Source organism: Megalobrama amblycephala, linkage group LG24 (assembly GCF_018812025.1).
Source record: "Megalobrama amblycephala isolate DHTTF-2021 linkage group LG24, ASM1881202v1, whole genome shotgun sequence".
In the NCBI taxonomy this organism is placed as follows: Eukaryota; Metazoa; Chordata; class Actinopteri; order Cypriniformes; family Xenocyprididae; genus Megalobrama; species Megalobrama amblycephala.
Window position 1 is genome coordinate 23,097,304 of NC_063067.1, and position 23,542 is coordinate 23,120,845.

The 23,542-nt window shown below is 38.2% G+C and overlaps 1 protein-coding gene across 1 annotated transcript; it reads left to right on the plus strand.

The window, feature by feature from the left end:
* Positions 1-248: 248 nt before the first annotated feature.
* On the plus strand, positions 249-22,283 carry LOC125260399 (fibronectin type III domain-containing protein 7-like). Its single transcript, XM_048178731.1, has 15 exons — positions 249-661; positions 778-799; positions 2,771-3,033; positions 3,300-3,560; positions 3,678-3,947; positions 6,936-7,196; positions 13,714-13,986; positions 14,101-14,367; positions 14,765-15,025; positions 15,117-15,377; positions 17,307-17,570; positions 17,674-17,934; positions 19,602-19,862; positions 21,722-21,983; positions 22,097-22,283. Exons 5-15 carry the CDS (start codon positions 3,776-3,778, stop codon positions 22,143-22,145), a joined length of 2,592 nt encoding a protein of 863 aa, XP_048034688.1. The 5' UTR covers positions 249-661; positions 778-799; positions 2,771-3,033; positions 3,300-3,560; positions 3,678-3,775; the 3' UTR covers positions 22,146-22,283.
* Positions 22,284-23,542: the final 1,259 nt, after the last annotated feature.

Here is a 23,542-nt window from a genome sequence, read left to right on the forward strand (position 1 = left end):
CAATGTGTGGACTTTTTACACGGTCCCTCACCTGCCATTTGTCCTATTTCCATTTAACAAAAATATATATATTTTTTTATTAATGATTACACCTACCCCAACCCTAAACCTACCCTTAGTGATTTATAGTGCATATAGACTTTATGAGCACATGCATTCCCTGGGATCGGACCCACAATCACATGATCACATGACTGCATATTGTTGTATATTGCAATGCTCTACCAATGGAGCTACGCAAAACCCGAAATATGACGCAGATAAAAGGGAACAATGCATTAAAATGAAATTGTCCTGTTGTCGATAGGGGCGCAACTTTAGTTGACAAACCTGTATGTGCGTATTGGTTGGAGGACATGTTGTTTTTGTCTCAGTTCCAACCTCTCTCTATGTATTTCTTCCCATCAGTCCCTCCCTCACCTTTTCTCTGTTATCCTCCCATATCTCACTATTCCTCAGGGAATTAAGAGAGGATCGGCCCCCGCAGGCTCTACTGATTGGCTCTTTGGCCACAAGTGTTCCTGCTCTATAGCTCAAAAGAATCCACATCAACTTTTGTGTCTGACTACCATGTAAACCACTTTTTGTAATATTTCAGGTATTGTCAAAGATGAGAGTGCTGGAGACACTAGGTGTTGTAGTTTTGGTGACTCTAACTCAGGTAGATTTATGATTCTATACAATTAAAGTATTTGTATATGAATGCTTTTTAAAAAATGTCTATAAATTATTTTATTGATTTGTTGTTTTTCATTTTGTTTTTCATTTTTGGCGCAGATATGGAGCACTCAGGCACAAGGTAAGTGAACTTCTCTAGAACAGAACATTTGTTTCATTGCAGTCATTCGGGGGTCCATTTCAGATCTTTATGAGGCCTACATTTATTATTGTATGAAGCAGTGATAGTAAAAATATATTGTTGCTCTAATGGAGCTAGTTAATAAATATGTAGATGTATAAGACTATCAAGAAATAGAAAACTCTTCAGTAGCACATTATAATAAGTAAACAGTAATAAAGTACTTACAAATCATTAACAAACTATTAGTTTATAGTTAATTCGTAGTTAATATATTGTTGTACATTCTTAATATTAATAGCCTATAAACAATTATTGAGTTCTTCATTCATTGTCACTGTAATTAACACAATTATTATTGTTTAATTAGCTCATAGTAAAGGAAATGTTAATTGGTTATTAGGAGTAATTAGATGTTGGCATATGTTGTTTACAGGAACTCTCCATAATTATGTTAATTACAGTGACAATAAATTATGAACTCGCTATTTGTATATAGCCTATTAATCTATTAACAAACAATGAATTAACTATAAACTAATAGTTTGCAAAGTGTAAGCAAAACTTCAATTTTCTTCTATCTAATTTAAAATTTGTATGTATGTATATGTATATATATATATATATACATATATACACACACACATATATATATATATATATATATATATATATATATATATATATATATATGTGTGTATGTATATATGTATATATATTGTACACATTAAATGTTTCTTGATATATACATATATATATATATATATATATATATATATATATATATATATATATATATATACATACGTATGTACGTACGTACGTATGTGTGTATGTACAGTACAGTCCAAAAGTTTGGAACCACTAAGATTTTTAATGTTTTTAAAAGAAGTTTCATCTGCTCACCAAGGCTACATTTATTTAATTAAAAATACAGTAAAAAACAGTAATATTGTGAAATATTATTACAATTTAAAATAACTGTGTACTATTTAAATATATTTGACAAAGTAATTTATTCCTGTGATGCAAAGCTGAATTTTCAGCATCGTTACTCCAGTCTTCAGTGTCACATGATCCTTCAGAAATCAATCTAATTTGCTGATTTGCTGCTCAATAAACATTTATGATTATTTTCAATGTTGAAAACAGTTGTGTAATTTTATTTTTCAGGATTCCTTGATGAATAGAAAGTTCAAAAGAACAGCATTTATCTGAAATACAAAGCTTCTGTAGCATTATACAGTACCGTTCAAAAGTTTGGTGTCACTAAGAATTTTTAGTTTTAGTTTTTTTAAAAGAAATTAAAGAAATGAATACTGTTATTCAGCAAGGATGCATTAAATCAATCAAAAGTGGCAGTAAAGACATTTATAATGTTACAAAAGATTAGATTTCAGATAAACACTGTTCTTTTGAACTTTCTATTCATCAAATAATCTTTGAATAATCTTAGTTTCTTGAGCAGCAGATCAGCATATTAGAATGATTTCTGAAGGATCATGTGACACTGAAGACTGGAGTAATGATGCTGAAAATTCAGCTTTGCCATCACAGGAATAAATTACTTTGTGAAATATATTCAAATAGAATACAGTTATTTTAAATTGTAATAATATTTCACAATATTACTGTTTTTACTGTATGTTTAATTAAATAAATGTAGCCTTGGTGAGCAGACGAAACTTCTTTTAAAAACATTAAAAATCTTAGTGGTTCCAAACTTTTGGACTGTACTGTATATATATATATATATATATATATATATATATATATATATATATATATATATATATATATATACAGTACAGTACATAAAAAAAAAAAAAAACTGTCCTGTTCTTTAGCAAATTGTTTTGTTTTGTTTTGTTTTTACAAATCGGTTCATGTAATTAATGTCACAAAAATATTTTTATTGATTAGTGGCCTATACTAGAACATGGCTTTTATGAGTGATCCCTTCTTTTTCAGAATGCAGCATCACTTCTGTAACTTCTCCTACGGCATCATCACTGTTGGTTCAATGGAACAGATTCCAGGGAGTAAGCAATTATTTTTTGGACCTTCGGGTTGTGAACGACACAAGCATCACTCCAGTTGTAGCGTCGGTACCTGGGAGTACGTCAAAGGAAAGAGGTCTTTGGTTTGAAGACGGGAACATTGTACACTGTCACAGTTAAAGGGTTTCAGATTTATACTCCCTGTGTGTGTCGATGTAAAAATAGCAAGGACAGGTAATTTGCTGTTTTTTTTTTGTTGTTTTTTGTTTTTTTTTCCTTTTCCTTTTCCTTTTTTCAATGTTTAAATATATGTGAGTCAACAATCACAATCCATAATTTTCTGGAAAAATAATGTTGACACAATGAATAGACAATAGATTGTTAAGAATATTAAGATATAATTTGATATGGCTTTCTTCAGCCTTCTTCAACAACACAGCAATAAATTGTGTGCAGATGATATGATAACAACACTCTTTTCCTTTTGTTCCTTGCTGTAGCACCGAGTACATCTCAGATAACCTATTCAAAGGCAATATCAAGTACAGCCATCTGGCTAGAATGGGATTCGGTGCAAACAGCACTACAATACTTTTTGCTGATAAATTCAACACTGACCGGGGAACGGTACAACTTGTCTTTTACAAACAATAGTGCAGTGGTTAGAAATCTTCGACCGGGAACTACATATGACTGTTATGTGGTCACATCCAATGCTGGAGGTCTAGGAGCAAGAAGCAATATAAGAACCGTCACTACATGTAAGTGAACCTCATCACACTTCTTGACTTTGAAAGTTTAAAAAAAATCTAATTCATTACCTCACTACTCAGACAAATATGAAACCCCCATGCATTGATCAATGTCTTGACTCTCAGTGATACAGCCTCCAGCAGTGATCACAGTCCAACAGACGGGGACCCAGTCTGCCCACATCAGTTGGCAACCTGTAGACAAGGTTCTGGTCTACCAAGTTATGGTCAAAAATTGGAATTCCCAAATCAGTACAATATATTCAAACAATGTGTTCGGCACGACATTGAATGTGCAGAATATATTACCCTGTTCTTCATACCAAATCTCAGTGTCTTCACTTAATGCTCTCTTGGAACCTGGAGAACCCAAGCAGATCAACTATACAACAAACAGTAAGAAAAGAATTTTGTTTTTTATTTTGTATAACAGACATTTATAGTTATCACATTGTCAGATCTGATGGTACTCTAGATGCAATTGATAACAGAAATGGTGTTCAGCGTGTTTTGACAAATAGGACATCCTTTTCTTGGTCCAGGAACAATAGGTGAACGAGAACCATAACCCTAATGCCCTGTTTACACCATGCATTTTTGTTGATCCGATCACAATTGGACAACACTTTTTGATCTTGTCTACTTTCGACCACTTCTAGAAGTAGTCGAAAACACATTCAGCCGGATTGCTTTCATAGTGTAGACTCTCATGTGGTCTAGTGCAGTGGTTCCCAACCACGTTCCTGGAGGCCCCTCAGCACTGCACATTTTGCATGTCTCCTTTGTCTGACACACCCATTTCAAGTCTTGGGGTCCCTACTAATGAGCTGATGACTTGAATCAGGTTTGTTTGATTAGGGAGACATGTAAAATGTGCAGTGTTGGGGAGCCTCCAGGAATGTGTTTGGACCCCTGGTCTAGTGTGTCTGAACGGCCACTAAAGAATGCCATTCTATACCTACTGACTTGATATGTAATCACTGAGGGACATGTTCTGAAAAAGCGCACCAAAACAAGTGTTTCACACTTGGCAGTAGTGTACAAAAACACACAGATCACGGTTGAAATGACAGCTGCTTTATCCTATCCATTTGCTTCTTTTTTCAGTGGCTCGTATTCCGCGTAACATGGGTTCATTCAATCAATAGTAGTCCTGGGAAAGGGATGTAAAGTGTGACAAAATAAAAGTGGGGTGCCTTCAGAAAGTGATCACAGGAGACGCATTTTAACACCAGATGGAAACGACTTGTCTTGGTTGACCTGTGTTCGGATCACTGAAATACCAGGTGGAAACAGGACCTAACTAACCTCAATCTGTTGTTTAAACCCCATCCCCAGCTATAAATACAATCTTAACCTTAAAATATGACTGGCTGTTTAAGACTTAGTTCTTCAGTCAAATCCTGGTTATAATTCAGTTGTGTCTTCATTTATTTTGGCCCTGAAACTTTAACAAGCTTAGCCTGATTTTAAATTTAATATAGCTCTAACTTTGGATTTTAGGACAATATATGCCACATAATGATTATCTGATTTTAGATTCTAGAAGATCCTGGGTGTGTTATTAACTAAGAGACCAGGGACTGAACACAGCTGAGGGGCCTTCTTACCAAATTATTAAGTCTACAATGGCATAAAGAACAAGAAAAGCACTGCTATTGTGGTGGTAGGGGTCACAGTGATTTTGCCAAGTAAGACGTGTTCCTGGATCATCATATTTTGTTGATCCTGGAACAACATTCCAGTCTGAAAATTTAGTCTTAACCCTATTCCTACCCCTAAACCTAATCCTACCCATAATTTATCCCTAATATCAGAGGGGAAAGATAGGTGAATAACATTGATGTAGAAGCACCTAACCCTGGTTGTAAGCCTAAACTTGACATAAACGGTAAACTTGTCCCTCAAATCTGATACTTACTTGGCAAAATCATAGTGACCGTGGTGGTAGATTGACTCTCTAGAAAAACAAAAGCTGAGAGAAAGTTACATTTTTGTTAAGAATTACTTCTTGAGATCGTCATGTTTCCTTTGGATTGCCATTGAAATCCTTGCCTTCACCTAACCTTAGAAACCCTAACCAAAACCCCACAACCTGGTAGGTTGAAAAGAATGCTGTTCAAGCCCAACCCCAGCCCTAAACCTAACCATAATCTTTAAACCTGATCATTTGATAGCGATGTTGTTCCAGGACTAACAAGGATGTTCCACAAACTTGCCCTACTTTGGTAAATCAAGTTAAGCTTGAAATGGTAGTGTGATAAGATAAAGCCATTGTGGGGAACTATAAAGGCCAATTCACACCACACAGACAGACGCCAACAAACACAGACAATCAAGTTGGGTGTTGGATTTAGAATTTAATGAAAAATAGCTGTTATGTTCACACCACCCCAACAGACACAGAAAAACTTCAAGTCAGAATGTCTTTATGTGTTATTTTCGCCTGAAAAGATGGGGAACAAAACGAAAGAGGTTGTGGGTGAAGCCATGGTTGTTGCGAAGGGGGCGCATACTTGAATTTATGCAGCTGATCTGCATGAACTGTTTCATTAGAAAGGCTAAATACTCCAGCTTCAATGTTTGTCCACTTTATTTATTTATTTATTTATTTATTTTTTATGTTAATGTTGCAGTGACATTAATTTCTTATGTTAGGAGTGCAAAATAATCAATTGGTAACTTATATTTTGAAACGCATTCATATTCAGTCCTGTCTGCTGCGGTTTATCATAGCTGCACTGAACAGCGCCCATTAGGGCTTTTAGTCCAAAAATGTACATACTTGGAGAAATATTAATATATATTTACACAAGCTAGTTTAATATTTATTAGACAGAATCATCATTTCTATTCCTGATTTATGCGATCTGATGACCTTTGGCGGCTTCCTGCGCTGACTGTCTGTGTTTTCAATTCCCAGAGAAATGTTTCTATGCATGAAACACAAAGCTAATAAACACATGATTATGATAGTATATGATTTGTATGTGATTTTAATAAGGGTTGGGGTATTTTTATATCAACAAAGGATGTTTACATTAGAGTATATCAGAGTTTGATGGAAAATCATTTCACACTGCTCAGACATTTCAAGCCTCGACAAACGCCAGTCGGGTGAAAACAAACCCTGACCAATACCAACAAACACCGACAGGGGTAACGTGCAGATCTGACAAATCCGACAAAGTCTGTCAGTGTTTGTTGGCATCTGACTGTGTGGTGTGAATTGGCCATAAGAATGCTTTGCTTTGAATAAATACAGCCTGGTATAATAGAACCCACATACTTGTTGTGTGTTAACTATAAAAATGGTTAATTGTCAATTAATCCAGAAGCTCTTCTCTCTCTCTCTCTCTGTCTCTCTCTCTCTCTCTCTGCCAGCTCTGGGTTCAGTGACATCAGTCTCGGTCGACTACAGCTGTCCTAGCGAATCTGCTGTGGTCTCCTGGACAGCTGTGTTAGGAGCCACTGCCTACCGTGCCACCGCCACAAGTCAGAGTGGTGCAATTCTGTCCTGCACCTCCAACAGTACAAAGTGCCAACTCAGAAATCTATCATGTGGGGAGAACTATACGGTACACGTCACAACCCTGTCCGATAACTGCGAGAGCCCCAGCAATGCCACCACTTCCTTCCAAACAGGTGAGATGTTGGGACAACAAAATCTCCAACCAGTTTTCCTCTCATTCAGCTTTCATAACCTTACTGGTGGCATTCAGGGAAACTAATCAGAACTAGAATCAGCATTTTGCCCGCATTGTTGTGTGCATCCTGGATATCTATAACCCTGCACTTCTGATTGTCAATGCCCTCTATTCACCCACTTTGTTTAAAGACACCCGATCCAATAAAAAGAAGTCACACTTTCCCTGGAGGTAGCATTGTCTCTGCTGTATTGTTTTGAATAGTCTCACAACAGCAAGTGTTCTTCTCTTATGCTGACCCATTTTAGATTTGTGTTGTTAGACAAAGAGTCAGGTCACAGTTTGGGTGGGAAGCGAGAAATTGCTCTTCATTCAATAGAGATGTATTTGTTACATGAAAGATATGATGCTTGTTGGCATTTATCTTGATTGTGAAGTCATGGATGTGGCACATCATCTGAGAAGGTGCTTAAAGTGTGGTATTTAACTCCAGTGCTCCAGGGGGCGATAGAGGTTTCTTCAAATGTCTGTGCAATTAAACTCTATGTTTAATTATTCAAGAAGCTAGCAATAAAGATGTTTTACTATATGTTTACATTTTTATAGTTCACTTTTTTAGTTTAGTTCCAACAAATTTTCTTCAAACTGTTGCTGTGTTATAATAGAGAAAATGGTAGAGTGCCACTTGTGGCAATGTTGAGAATACTTCTAAATTGTACTCATTTAGACACATTTTTTAGACACATTTAAGAAGCTTACAGTTAGAACCATGTTCATGCATGAGTATGTTTGGGGCCAGGGCCTATACCTGGGCTATGGTTTCAGTTCTCTACATCTGAGAAACTGATCTTTAACGTGACAAAATTCCACTGGGCCTGTGCATTGTTCCCCTTTTTGAAACCTGAGGAAATGCAGTGTAAGTAGACTTTCAGTTAACTCTCAAAATTAAAGATTCTTCTTTTCAAAATCAGACAAGAGCTATCCCAGGTGTTGTGTGATCCCAGGCAGGGAGCTGGTACACACCCTTTTCTCTGCCAGGGAGAATGTAGTCCCTGGAGAACATCTTTTTTTTAAGTTTTGCTGTCTACATTACATGCATGATTCTTTTCAGAGCAGCAAGAATTGGAGTAACAATACACTGAAACCCATTACATAAATTCAAATAACAAGATTAAAAGATTGAAGACACCAGGGACTAATATTTGCTTTGTATTGCCCATTTTCTTTGTTCTTTCCATGTAGAAGGCAATGTTCTCAGGAACTTGCGCAACGTTCCTTAAAAGTTCTCTAAAGGTGACGAACCTTTACAGAACATTCAGGACGTTCCTAAAACGTCCTCTTTTGGTAATGAAAGTGCTGCGGTTTAAGGTTCCTTATATGACTTTAGGGGGATGTTCCATTTTGGTTATTTTATGGTCAAAAAAGAATGTTACAAAGAGGACATTTGGGATATTAACAGAACGTTCCCACATGGTCCTCTATTGGTCATTTAATAACGTTCCCGATATGAGTTTAGGGGGTCATTCTATTTTGGTTATTTTATGGTCATGCAAGAATGTTATAAAGAGGACATTTGGGAAGATAACAGAATGTCCTATAGTAATAGTCCCTTAAACATTCCCAGAATGTCCTGAATCTTCCCTGAAGGTCCACCATATAACGTTCCCCAAACCTTAAAAGAACTCCCGCTAGGTTACCCCGCTAGAAATTTTACGTTCCCAGAACATTCTCAGAACCTCCACTGGTATTAAAGGGTTAGTTCACCCAAAAATGAAAATTATGTCATTAATGACTCACCCTCATGTCGCTCCAAACCTGTAATGCTGCATTCACTCCAGACGCGACTTGCGCGAATAAATCGCGCTATTCGCGCGTAGTTGGACGCTTGAACATTTTGAGTTTACTCGCTTCATTCGCGCGTGACATTTGCTTCATTCGCGCGTGAAAATCCCTTCACAACAGACGCGAATTCGCGTCATGAGAGGGGCTCTCCCGCTCCTTTATGTGTCCCAGACTCTCCCACTGCTTTCTGCACACTTCCTCTGAATAAACACAACTTGTCAGTGGGGAAATAATTGTAAATTACAGCGAATAAGCTCAATTGGTCGTCTTTAGTTGGCTTGTAGTCTTAATATGTGTATATATAGGCTATAGCTCAAATTGAGTAAAGACCGTTTTTTACAACTTATCAGATTGTCCGACCTCCTCACTCACTTTCTTTCAAACACGATCCTTTTTATTTCTGTTTCTATAAATGTATGAAGATGTATAGCAACGATGATTTTGTCCTCCGTTGTTGTTTCGAATTTCTGCCTCAGCTCGCTACGTCACGTCACTACTAGAGCAAGCTCCTGATTGGTTAACGCGGTGCGGAAGTTCAGATTTTTCAACTTGCCGATTCGTGCGAATCACGTCATTCGCGAGAATCGCTCAATTTGCGCGAATCGCGTCATTCGCACCGCTTCATTCGCGTGAATCGCGCCGCAGGATGTCAATTCGCGTCTTTGCATTGACTTAAAGGTGCCCAAGAATGCTTTTTCACAAGATGTAATATAAGTCTAAGGTGTCCCCTGAATGTGTCTGTGAAGTTTCAGCTCAAAATACCCCATAGATTTTTTTTTAATTAATTTTTTTAACTGCCTATTTTGGGGCATTATTAACTATACACTGATTTTGGCAGCACCGCCCCTTTAAATCGCGTGCTCCCTGCCACACGAGCTCTCGACTATATTACAGTGCATTTACAAAGTTCACACAGCTAATATAACCCTCAAATGGATCTTTACAAGATGTTCGTCATGCATGCTGTATGCATGCTTCGAATTATGTGAGTAAAGTATTTATTTTGATGTTTACGTTTGATTCTGTATGAGTTTGAGGCTATATGCTCTGTGGCTAACGGCTAATGCTACACTGTTGGAGAGATTTATAAAGAATGAAGTTGTGTTTATGCATTATACAGACTGCACATGTTTAAAAATGAAAATAGCGACGGTTCTTGTCTCCGTGAATACAGTAAAAAACGATGGTAACTTTAACCACATTTAACAGTACATTAGCAAACATGCTAATGAAACATTTAGAAAGACAATTTACAAATATCACTAAAAATATCATGCTATCATGGATCATGTCAGTTATTATTGCTCCATCTGCCATTTTTCGCTGTTGTTCTTGCTGGCTTACCTTGTCTGTGCACAGATCCAGACGTTAATACTGCCTTTCCTTGTCTAATGCCTTGAACATGGGCTGGCATATATGCAAATATTGGGGTCATACATATTAATGATCCCGACTGTTACGTAACAGTCAGTGTTATGTTGAGATCCGCGTGTTTTCCGTAAGTCTTTTAAACAAATGAGATTTATATAAGAAGGAGGAAGCAATGGGGTTTGAAACTTAATGTATGTCTTTTCCATGTACTGAACTCTTGTTATTTAACTATGCCAATATAAATTCAATATTTAATTCTAGGGCACCTTTAACATGTAAATCACTCGCGCTTACCGCTTCATTCGTGTCCGGTGTGAACGCACCATAAGACCTCCATTCATCTTTGGAACACAGTTTAAGATATTTTAGATTTATTTTAGAAGTAGTCCATGTGACATGTGAAAAAAGAATTGAAAATAACAGTGAAGAATCGATTCTTATCGATTCCAGAAACAGGAATCGGAATCGATTCCAAAAAATCCGTAATCGAACAGCCCTAGTAAACGAAGCTCGGGCGCACCAGATAACACATCAGCAGCGTCTTACGTCAGCAGCATCACTGCGGAGTCGTGAACGCGGATTGACAACAGACCAGGAAGAGAAGACAATGCTGAATAAAGGCGTAGTTTTTGTTATTTTTGGACCAAAATGTATTTTCGATGCTTCAACAAATTCTAACTAACCCACTGATGTCACATGGACTACTTTGATGATGTTTTTATTACCTTTCTGGACATGGACAGTATTCCGTACATAAACTGTGTTCCGAAGATGAACGGAGGTCTCACGGGTTTGGAACGACATGAGGGTGACTCATTAATGACATAATTTTTGGGTGAACTAACCCTTTAAGGACATTGTCTAGTAACGTTCCCAGAATGTTCAGGGACGGTCACGATGTGGAGTTCTTTGAAGGTTTGGGGAACGTTATTTGTTGGACCTTCAGGGAACATTCAGGACATTCTGGGAATGTTTAGTGGACTATTACTATGGGACGTTCTGTTAACTTCCCAAATGTCCTCTTTGTAACATTCTCGTGTGACCATAAAATAACCAAAATAGAACATCCCCCTAAACTCATATTGACAACGTTCAGTTAATGTCCCAAATGTCCTCTTTGTAACGTTCTTATCTGACCATAAAATAACCAAACTGGAATGTCCGCCTAAAGTCATATAAGGAACCTTGAACTGCAGCAATTTCATTACCAAAAGAGGACGTTTTATGTCCCAAATGTTCTGTAAAATTTCAGAATTTTCGTCACTTATAGAACTTTTAGGCAAAGTTGCACAAGGTAACGAGAACGTCGCTTTCTGCGTGGGTGTTTTATAGAAAATAATAAAGTTTGAAGTCACCGCCATGGAGGTGAACGTTTGCTTTAGATGGACTCTTGATTCTTGCCATTTTAACAGTAGATATCTCTGGCTGCTTTAACTGTTTCCAAAACTTGCTTGTTATAGCAAAAAAATGCAAGAGAAAGTATGATCAGATGAATTGGGTTGTTTAGTGCTGGTGATTCAATCATCATGGAGTGTCCTGATTCACTGATCTTCTCCAGAGACTAAACTATAAGGGTATTAAATGTTAGTTTTGCATTAAATAACAGTTAGTGTTTTTAGTTAATCTGTTTATCTGAAAATTTTGTCACCATTGTTGAGATTCATAAGCAGAATCTTGAGGTCTGTGTGAATCTACATGACGCTGTCTGAATAATTTTTGCATAATGATAAAAACTAGTGATGTTACAGTCTGTTACAGTCGGAGCGTGTATCGGGAAATCCCGAAAGCTTTCAGTGAAGCGCGTATCGAAGCTTGTATCGTTTTAGATCAGTGACGTCATTGATGATGTTTGAAGCCTCGCTTTTGCCTGACTGGTTCGAATGGTTCGACTGGATGCGGTTCAAATCTTGGCGCGATATTTTGACAGATATATAAACCCATGAGATCACCACAGATTGTGTGGTTTTAGAACAATATATCCCCTCCTGCATATAATGACCAAAGAATTTATTACACTCATTTAATAGCCCCATTCATTTAAAGTCATTACGTTTATTACAAAGTTATGTTATACAATCTTCATTATACAACCAAAAAATACACATTACATTCAAATAAATATTTAAGTCTTTGTGGAAATGTGTGTTTTTTTCTTCACTGTTATTTCTAAGCCATAACTGCCGCAAAATAAAGTATCACATCAGGTCATCTGTAATGTGTCTACTTGTTTTACACTCTTTGACCACCAGGTGGTATTGTGAGCAAATGAAGCCTCGAGAAATGAACCCTTTTGTGAACCACTTGGCTGAAAAGCATCAATGCTTCATGAGGCTTCATCTCGCCATCACTAATAAAAACTTTCAAAATATCAAAGCAGGACAGGATTTTATGCAGTACCATAGGACTGCAACATGAAAGAAAATACAATATTCAGAGATCAGTGAATAAGGCCACTGTATGATGATAAAATCATCAACAATGAGCAACCAAATCCATTTGATCAGATTTTTTTCACACTTTTTTTTTTTTTTTTTTGTAACAAATGCTTTAGAAACACAGTTTCAACAATTGGAGAAAAAATAAAGTCAAAACGTAAAGGTTCAGGAGCCCAACTAAAGAAAGTGCTTACCTCCGTAATGGTGACATTTATAAATTTTGATAAAACAACACCTCATTAAGAAGATTTGTATGAAAGAAACAAAGTCAGAGTGGTTTGTAATAAGTGAAGATGCTGAGATCTAGAGAGATCTGTTAGTGTTAAATGTTCTGTTTCTGTTGTCTGAGTTTTGTGAGGTTACCATTGTCCTGGAGAGTAGAGCCTGTGCTTCAGTCACTGATGATCCAGAAACACTGATGTTCTGCTGCATGTTGCTTTATTTAAAGGCTGCAGTAACTGTGTAGTTGCTGATGCAGTGATACAGCAGTTACATTAGCTCATGCATGTGCTGTTGTCAGCTAATGACTTACTGCAATAGATTTGCATTTTAAAGAAAAGGTTTTATAATGTTAATCCAGGAATTACATATAAAGAGCTTTTTTGTTTTTTGTAAGACATTTAAGAAAAAATAGTTTTTGTTTGAACAGCCAATTTTGTTAGTCAATTTAGCTTTAATTTTCAATTCAATTTTTTGACAAGGGCAGCAGGGATGTTCTGAGAACATTTCCAAATAAAGTATGGTTCCCTAAACGTTCAGAGAAGAACGTCTTGAATGTTCACTGAAAGTCCACCAAATTTCTAGTGGGGTTCCTTTCATGTTTATCAAACTAAACTTTAATCCTTCTCTTTCCAATCACACTTGCAGTTCCCTGCCCTCCATCCGATCTGATGCTGTACCGGGAGTGCAGCAGCAATGTCATTATCTTTTCCTGGGCTCCAAATAATAACTCAACTTACTACTTTGGGAGGGCCGTTGACTCCACCGGCAAGGTAATGGAATGTTTGACCGCAGACACATCCTGCTTCTTTACCGACACCACATGTGGACGCCTTTACACCTTCACGGTCTTTGGTTCTTCATCGCTGGCTATAGATCAGTGTAACACTGCAACCAGTTCATCTATACAAATACGAACCGGTAACAATACTTATTTGCTGTCAAAGTGTATATATCTTTATCTTGACTGTAGACTTCACTAAACTCACAGTATAACACTTATTGTGGTTATTTTACTATAATCTCACCCCTCAGCACCTTGCCAAGCAAGGAACATGATGTCGTCAACGGACTGTCAGACAGGTCTTCTGACCAGCAGCTGGGAAGGTGCAGATGGAGCGGTGACTTACACAGTGGAGGCCTTTGGTAACCGTGAAAATCAGAGCTACTATATGTGTAGCACAGTGACGCACAGCTGCACAATCCCAAGCATTCACTGTGGGGAGAGTCTCACTATGATAATCACTGCTGCTGATGATGAGTGCTCCAGTTTTCTGTCTCTGGGAGAAGTAGGTTATTCAGGTGAGTGACATCGCACCCTGGTGGACAAACAATATGGGAGTGTACACATGATTAGTCTATCGCAGCAAAATTAACAATAAATCATTTGTGAAATAGGTGGCACAGTGGTTCAGTGGATACCTCACGACAAGAAAGTTATTTAAAGTCCCTGACTTTAAATTGTAGAATCAATACAACAAGTGGTTCTTAGATGCTATAATGACATTTTGCTAACTTGCACCAGATTTAGCCACTGAATTAGATCGAATGATTGCTATGCAGAGAAATTTTCTGATTGGCCTGAAGTGCTCTGATTGGCTAAAAATGTGCAGGCAGTGCTCAGGTTTATCTTTTGCTGTTTACAGTTTATGTGACAATTTCCACATGATTTAAATATTCTTTTGTTTTTTCTATCTAGCCCCGTGCGCACCTCAAAATGTGTCTGCAGTAATGGACTGCAGCTCAAATTCCATCAGTCTGAGATGGGAAGCATCATCAGGCGCTTTATTATACATTGCCGCAGTGGTGGATCAGAACAGGACTGTTCACACCTGTAGTTCAGTGGATCCATATTGCCAGATAACTGGGCTTAGCTGTGGAACCATCTATAGCGCCTTTGTGATCGCCTCCAACTACATATGCAACAGCTCCTTCAGTGACACCATCAGTGTAGAAACAGGTACAACACACCTGCAGATATACAACAGTGTAATTATCTTGACGACTGACAATTTATAACCAACTCATAAACAACCTGCCCCCTCTTTCAGCTCCCTGTCCCCCTGGGGATGTACAAGCTCTGCTGGACTGTCAAGAGAACCAGGCGTTGGTGAGCTGGCTTGGATCTCGGGGTATGATATCCTATACTGCCACCATGGAGGACCAGGTCGGCGGTCTTCTCAGCTGCAGTACCATTGCCAGCAGCTGCCAGATCCCCAACCTGAAGTGCGGCCAAGTTTACGCCATTAGTGTCATTCACCATGATGGAATCTGTCCCAGTATGCCTTCCCATGCCATACAAATGAAGTCTGGTAAGGAAGGATTAGTGCTTTTCGCTTCTGTTATAGATATTTGAAGGGGCGTTCGCACTAATAACGAATAAATCACTAGAGGTCACCAGTCTCTGAGCTGTTGGTTTCTTGTGAGTGTTCTTACTCAAATAGTTCAAATGAACACACTCCATATTAAGTGTCTTTAACTGTCCTAACATTTAAATGAATAATTTGATAAAATGCACTTACTGTGTACATACACGTTTTACATCGTACGTATATTTTGCATGTAATTACAGCTGTAATTAGAGTTGTCAAAAGTACCGACTTCAGTACTTAGTCGGTACTGAAATGTTAAAAATTGGACGCTTTGAACGCTGCACTCAAAAAAATAACTTGTTGGTCTAACTTAATTCAATTATGACACCTATTTCCACACAGTTGAACTGATTTATTTGAACTTAAGCTAGGTTAATTGTACTGATGAGTAAAATTCACCCTAACTGAACGAGATCACACCAGTTTCATTTGACGTATTCTGTGAATGTTTCCTGAACATAATTCACTCTTGTTGATCCAACCAGTGCTATTGCAATTCAGACTGGTGCCCTTGTGCAGAATTACTTAAGTTTTCTGCGAAACATTTGTAGCATGCAAGTAATGATCAGGTAAAGAACTTCTCATCACTGGCTTTAGCACAGTTAAAGCTTGTTGAGAACAACATAGATTTATTTCATGTAGCCACCCATAGCCTAACCGCAAGGTCTACACTTCAGCATAATGGTAACCTCATAAAAATCGACATAACATAAACTCTTTTAAATGTCAAATATAACTGAACATCAAACTTTAAAAGGTATTTCCCTTTCCTAAAAAACACATTAAACAGCACTTAATTTCAACATTTACTGTCCCGATCTATCCCTACACAAAGCATGCTGGGAACTAGAAATCCTCTGCCCAGTTTCAATCAATGCAACATAAATGATTTGTGTAGTCTCAACACAAATGGTTTAGGTTAACCTAACATTTTGTAAATTTAATTTCATTTAACATAATACAATTGAGTGCAAATGCCAATTAAGTAAAAAACTAAAGATTTGTGTTGGTTCAGCTTATTTTATTTAAATAAACTGAGCAAGCAGCTAGAATCATTTTTTTGAGTGTGTTGAGCAGATTCGTAAACACCTCTGATTGGCCATTGTGTTCACGGCTCATCGGATATATCTGTGATTGGCTTCAATGATCAACGCTGTAAAAACGTTGTAAATAATCATAAATGAATCTATTCACCAAGCGCTTACACAGATACACACGAGAGCGTTTGAAAGCAGGCGTCTATTGTGGACAGACGCCTGCTTTCAAACGCTTCCGCTTTCAAAACTCTTTCAAATTCAAACACTTCTGTGTGCTTTCAAACGCTGTCGTGCGTTGATCATTGTAGCCAATAACAGACATAGCCGATAAGCATGTCAACACAGTGGCCAATCAGAGGTGACAACGGAAAATTATATAGTGATTGTTTACCAGCACTCCAAAAAGTTACTAGATTTGTCGCTAGTCGTTTTTTTTTTTTTAAAAAGTCGCTAATGGGGTTTGAAAAATCGTTACTTAATCAAGCGGCAAAGTTGCTATGTTAGCATTAGCAACAGTGGTCGGCAGTGAGTTCAGCTCCAACCCTAACCAAACACACCGGAAGAAATTAGTCAAGGTCTTCAGAATATCTAAGTTACAGGCAGACAAATTTGATCACTTTTGGAGCTAAACACTGCAGGACAGTGGCCCACCCTTGACCCCCAGCACTGTGGTTGGACATCTTTTCATGGACAAGCACCCTCAAAATCTTGATTTGCTGTTGTGTTTTCTCGTGTTAAACTTTTCTCAACTAAATGCCTTCTCTTGCCAGATATCTGAAGACCTTTCAAACTCCTTCTAGATAATAAACTAGATAAAATGATCTCTCCACAGTGCCTTGTGGCCCAACACATGTTCAGAGTGAGGTACAGTGCCTCTCAGGTGTTCTCTCAATAAGCTGGGACAGAACAAAAGATGCTGAAGGGTATATCGCCACTGTGGTCTCCACAAACACTGGAGAGATGGTTTACTGCAACTCTACCTCGCCTGCCTGTAACGTGAGCAATCTGCAGTGTGGCGATGCATACTCTGTGCAGGTTAGGTCATACAACGGCTCCTGTCTGAGCATGCCGAGTCAACCTCTAGTGATAAGAGAAGGTGAGGTGCTGATTCACTCTCAAAACATTAGTTTCATATCATCATTTGACTTCAGTGCTGCTGCTAGAATGTTATTCTAATGCTTTCTACCCTGCCCCGCTAGTGCCATGTGCGCCTACTAATGTGACAGCTCAACGGACCTGTGGCAGAAGCTCAGTGGAGGTATCATGGCATGCAAGCCGTGGTGCTCAGTCCTATGTTGCTGTTGCTGTGGGGGGAAGTGGGCACCGTACAACGTGTTCCTCCAACACAACGACCTGCAGTATCCCTGACCTGCACTGTAGCAGTGTGTACTCCATCAGCTTGATGGCTGTAGATGGCAACTGCTCCAGCCTGGAGAGTCAGAGCGTGACCCTGCACACAGGTGAGGCTGTCTGAGTGGTATAGGTTGAAGGACCTCAGATTTTTTGAAGTAGACTGTTATGTGATTAAAGTCAAGTTGACGTCGGCTACACTCTTAGCCCGGATTTTATATTTACTTAAAAAATATAATTACAATATACTTAAAATATTTAAGTTTGGTTGCATTACTTATAAAATATAAGTATATTCTACTAATTTGTGGGTGTATTTGAATGTGTTAATAAATGTAAGTTAAATGCACTTAAATTATTAAGTTTTTCTCCTGGCCACGCCTCCTTCACACTGGTTTGCGGCAGGTAATGACGCCATTTTGTCGTGGTGTGTATGAATTCAAGGAGCTGTTGATGAGCAGTTGGAACATTTGTTTTGGCTGTTCTACAGACATTTTTTCCTAACATTTACCTTATAGTTTTTCACCAAAGGAGAAAATCACAATTTTTAAGTTACCATCATCGAGGGTCAGTGTTTGTTTTAGTTGAGCTCTTGACCCTTGACTTTTTAATATTAGATTTTGTTTGGGCAGTTTTAACTGTATTAAAACCAACCAGACAAGCAAAGTTAAAAGATGATCAGGTGATGTTGGCTATGTTTTCACATAATCATTATTTCATCTGAATCACTAAACTCATTTAGAGCCCAATCTCTGAGTTAGATTTACATTATTGATTACAGCAGCACTGTGATTCTACAGCGGAGGATCAACTTCTACAATACAATTTTTTTTTTAAAGTTGTCCTTATCACAAAAAAAAAAATATATATATATATTTTAGGCACACACAGACATCAAGAATCAGCCTGTGAATCTCAACGACGGTGACAAGCAGCATGTTCTGATAAACCGATCAACTCTGAACATTAGAAAACAAGCTACTAAAAAGTCACAGAAAAACAGCAAAATTTAAATAGTGAGAATAAAGAAAATTACTAAGACAATTCAGCTCATAATTTATTCATGCAGCAATGCATGATGGGAGGCATGGATGAATTTTGATTGGTGGCAAGTTAACTTGCTTAGTACATTGAACTTAAATATACTAGTTGTAATAACTACAAAGTAATTAAATATTACAAAACATTTTAAGTTAAATGAACTCGAATTATTAAGTTCACATTACTTAATCATTACTTAATTTTTTTAGGGCAACCAGTTTCCTCAAATTTTTTAAGTAAATTCAACTTATCCGGGCTAACAGTGTAATAGCTGATGACGTTATTAATAAAAACTCAAGAGATGGGAATGCTTTGCAACATGCCATAATTTGCAAACAGAGGCAACAGTTTGTGAACAAACTGATGAAACTTTAATAATCATTTTAGCAATCTGAAGAAGAACTATAGAGAACCTTTTGTGCAACAGAAAAAATTCCATTAACGGTTCTTCATGGAACCATCAATGTCAATAAAGAAACTTTATTTTTAAGAGTGTGGGCCATTTTTATGTGATTCTGCAGTATGACAAATTAATATTTGTAATACAAAAATACTTGTATTATTTTTAATTTAAGCATGTCACACCACAGGACATGTCAACTGCCCATAAAATATATGAAATTATAATTTTTTTTCTATATAATGTTTACTCAGAATTTAAATTTTTATGTATATGCAATTGAATGTCTATGTATGTTCAAAGTGTAGTCTTTACTTTTTTTCTCTTGTTCAATAGTCCCCTGCCCACCATCTGACGTCCAGGGCACTATAAATTGCAGCACCAACTCCGCCACTCTGTCCTGGACTCCCAGTCTTAATGCTGTGTCCTACAGTGGCAGGGCATTAGGCAGAGATGGACACAATGTGACGTGTGATAACAGAACTCCAGGTTGCCAGTTAAACGGCCTGCACTGTGGACAGGAGTACGTGTTTGTCGTAACTGCTTCTGACGGTAGCTGTGAAAGTCCAAACAGCGTGGAGTACAGACATGAGACAGGTATCACATTTAAACAAACTCTGATCTTTCACTTGTTTCTTTCTCTTATCCGAGTTACCCTTGTGAAAAAGAAGTGCACTTGTGTATTAAATGTGCACTTGTAGTGTACTTCAAATCTTTTTTTTTTTATTAACTGTACGTACAGATAACATAATATTAATGAAATAAAAGGATATTTAAAGGAGCACTATTTAACTTTTATTTTTCAAAATGAACAACATTTAAATAATGCGTCAATGCATCATCAATCCTTCTTCTAAAACATGTTTTTGTCTTACCCTGATTCACTATGGTAAGCCCGTTATAAGTGTTTATATTTTAGACCTTAAGGGATGCTTTTTGTGCAAAATTGCATACATGATTTACTTGCCCATGCGTGTATCAGTGAATAGAGAAAAGTTGCTCCGGCTGCTTTGACATGTGTCTGGTGTTGGAGTGGCAGAGGTAAGTTGTCACTAAGAATGAGAAAGGTTGACATAGAGCAGCTAAATCTCCAGCCTCTTGGGAATCACCCATTTTAAACAAACGCCTAACAGAGGAGAGTCTGCTGACAAAAAGAGAACGTGATAGAGCTCGTAATAAAACAAGAATCAACATTGGCAAGAACTAAGGGATTTGAAATGTTGTAAAAGCGACGTGGAGATGATGGAGTTTTTATTACTCAGCAGGTGAGTGAGGTATTTTATTTAACAGATAAATTGCCATATGTAGCTCTCACTGTAAAGCATGATCTATTGTGAAGGCTCATTTCATTATGATTGTTGTAGCACTGTGCTGGAATTTATTTTCAAGGAATTACATTTTTATTAATGGGTAAAGCTACAGTAATGTCTTTAGCTAGTCAGCTTGAGATCCTTTCCATCTAAACTGGTTTTATCTCTTAAGCCTAGTAGTGAATGTTTTATGAGCAGTAGGATAATCATATTCATCCGCACAGTCACGCAGAGCCAAAGCACAACCACAACTTTCACAAGTTTCACAACAAGCACAACTTTCGCAAAATCCACGCAGTTTCCTTTTTAAACCGCTAAAGGGCCAAAAGTTACATTGTGTACCTTTAAATGTACTTAAATGTGCAGTATGTAATATTGACAGCTTGTGGTTGAAATGGGTACTGCAGTCTAAATTCAAAATAATGTAGAGTTGTTCCCCCCGCCCCCTCCTCCGCAGACTCTATGCTCACGTGGGTTGCCAGTTTGAGGACACGCAACAGGAACCAGCACAATTGACAATGGAAGGCGACGAGCCTTTTTTGAGCATTTATCCCTGTTTTAATGTACCTCTGAACACAGAGCTTTTTAGATTAATATAATTTAGAATATGCGATCTCTGACCATGTCCACTCAATACACTGTGTTTTGCGCCAACTGGCAACCCGGGGTGTCAAAATATTATTGGGTAAATTGGCAGTGGGTGGAGTCACACAGACCAAAACAAAAACAGATATTCTGTCACCGAACACACATTTCAAAGTAGAATAACTGGTTGTAGCATTGTTTTTCAGAGAAATTAGTATGTGAACTTTGCATGAACTTAGTATGTCTCTGCAAACATAATATTATGGTATTTTTATGCTTCAGTTCACACACAAATATATTATTTTAAAGTATATTATTTATGTAATAAGTACTCTTTTTAATGCTTAAGGTGTACTTTTTCACAAGGGTAAATTGTAAGTAGCTGAAAAGTAGTAACTCGATGAACTAAGACAAAATAAAATGAATTTCAGTTAAATAAAAGTTCAGTTTAACATTACATTTTCTGTGGAAATCACCAGAATTGTTTTGGAACCAGAACATTATCTCTCTCTCTCTCTCTCTCTCTCTCTCTCTCTTTCTCCTCATTGGCTGTTTTTCCAGCACCGTGTGCTCCTCAGAATGTGGCCAGATTTCTGGACTGCGCCTCTAACAGCCTGAACGTAAGCTGGGCTCTTGGTCTCCGAGCTCTAAACTACACCGTCCTCGCCAGGACAGCAGGTGGCGCTGTGCACAGCTGTACCACAGCGACCTCCAGTTGTATTCGTCACCGGCCTGCAGTGTGGTCAGAACTACACCGCTGTCATCACAGCAAACAATGGAGAGTGTCAAGGGCCAGAGAGCGTAACTCATCCTGTCCAAACAGGTGAGATCAGATCGCAACATGACAGAAGAGCAGAAAGACTGCATTTAAAATGAGAGATTTCCAAGTCAAAAAAAATTACAGACACGATATACTTCCTGTCTCTCTTCTGGCAGTGCCGTGTATGCCCACATCTGTCCACGCCAACGTGGAGTGTGCAAGTAACAGGGTGAAGGCAACATGGGGTCCAGCAACTGGAGCTTTGTCCTACATCAGTGTTTTGACCGGCCCAGGCCATTACAGAGAATCCTGCATGACCTCTGACCTCTCCTGCTCCTTCAGTGGCCTGACCTGTGCGCAGACCTACACTCTAAATGTCGTCTCTCAAGACAGCCAATGCAACGGTTTAGTCAGCCCCAACATCTCTGTGACAACAGGTAGGAAAACACAATCCTTTTGACCTTGACATGACCTCTGTGTGCTTCCTTGCTCTCTACTGCCTACATTGGCAGCTGCCTTCAAAGCAGTTAATAAGAGATAGTTAATAAGAGATTTTATGCTCACGGTTGATTCTTGTATAGTTTGCCATTAGTACATTGCTTAGCTAATGATCCAACAGTCTAAAGCCAAAAGTAAACTTCCTATGTCCGTGTTTTGTTCCGGCACGCAAAGAGTTCACATGCAGACGAATTTTTGTGTCCATGCAGACTTGTGCACAGACAACAATGTATGTGCGACTGATTTGTGCTAAGTGTGTCTGTCTGTGCTCAAGGTCAATAGAATGGCTTGCACATTCAACTGTGATTTAGACTTCAAGAATTCAATCGATACATCGACCTGGGCATGGCAGAGGCGGGCCTGGGCCGCGGGGCATGTGCGGACCTGGGCATGGCAGAGGCGGATCAGGGGCGTGGAGCGTGGGTGGGTCAGGGGCGTGGAGCGTGGGCGGACCTGGGCAGACTAGGATAACTCCAGGGCGGTGCCAGCAGTCCAGGGGGCCCATGGAGGTGCAGGTAGTTCAGGAGACCATGGCAGTACAAGCAGTTCAGGGGGCCAGAGAGGCCTTAACAAGGTCCCCACTGCCCCCCCACTGAATCAAATAACATGGGAGCAAATGGCAAACATAACAAAACATGGCAAAGAAACAAGCACATAAAACATGAAACTGGAACATGAACAAAACCAAAACTAGACAAGACAGAATCCCCCTCTCTACGGGCGGCTCCCGATGCCCAACACAAAATCAAAACTACACATGACAACTAGATAAGAACACCACTCAGTAAAAAAAAATAAAAAAATAAAAAGGAATATATATGGCTTGCACATTCAACTGTGATTTAGACCAAATGGAACATGGAAAAATGAAGCATACCCAGACCTTAAGGCCTGTTCATACCAATAAAAATGTCAAAAATTCAGTCTCAAAGTATGTATGGAATCAGTATCATTTTTGCACTCAATTTGTCTATTCGACCAATAAAACAGCAGATGGGCTCAATGATCATACATTCAGTTTCTGATAGCAGATAGACACTTATAGAAAAGCAGAAATACAGTGGTTACCCCGGTTACTAAGTTACATAAAGCAGCTAAAGGCTGGAATACACTACATGACTTAA

What these genes read in the sequence shown, in the direction of transcription:
- LOC125260399 (XM_048178731.1), top strand. Translation starts at nt 3,776, where the DNA reads ATGGTCAAAAATTGGAATTCCCAAATCAGTACAATATATTCAAACAAT. An exon ending in GGGAGAAGTAGGTTATTCAG is followed by an intron (nt 14,368 to 14,764) that starts GTGAGTGACATC and finishes TTTTCTATCTAG; the next exon opens with CCCCGTGCGCACCTCAAAAT. An exon ending in GGAGTACAGACATGAGACAG is followed by an intron (nt 19,863 to 21,721) that starts GTATCACATTTA and finishes CTGTTTTTCCAG; the next exon opens with CACCGTGTGCTCCTCAGAAT.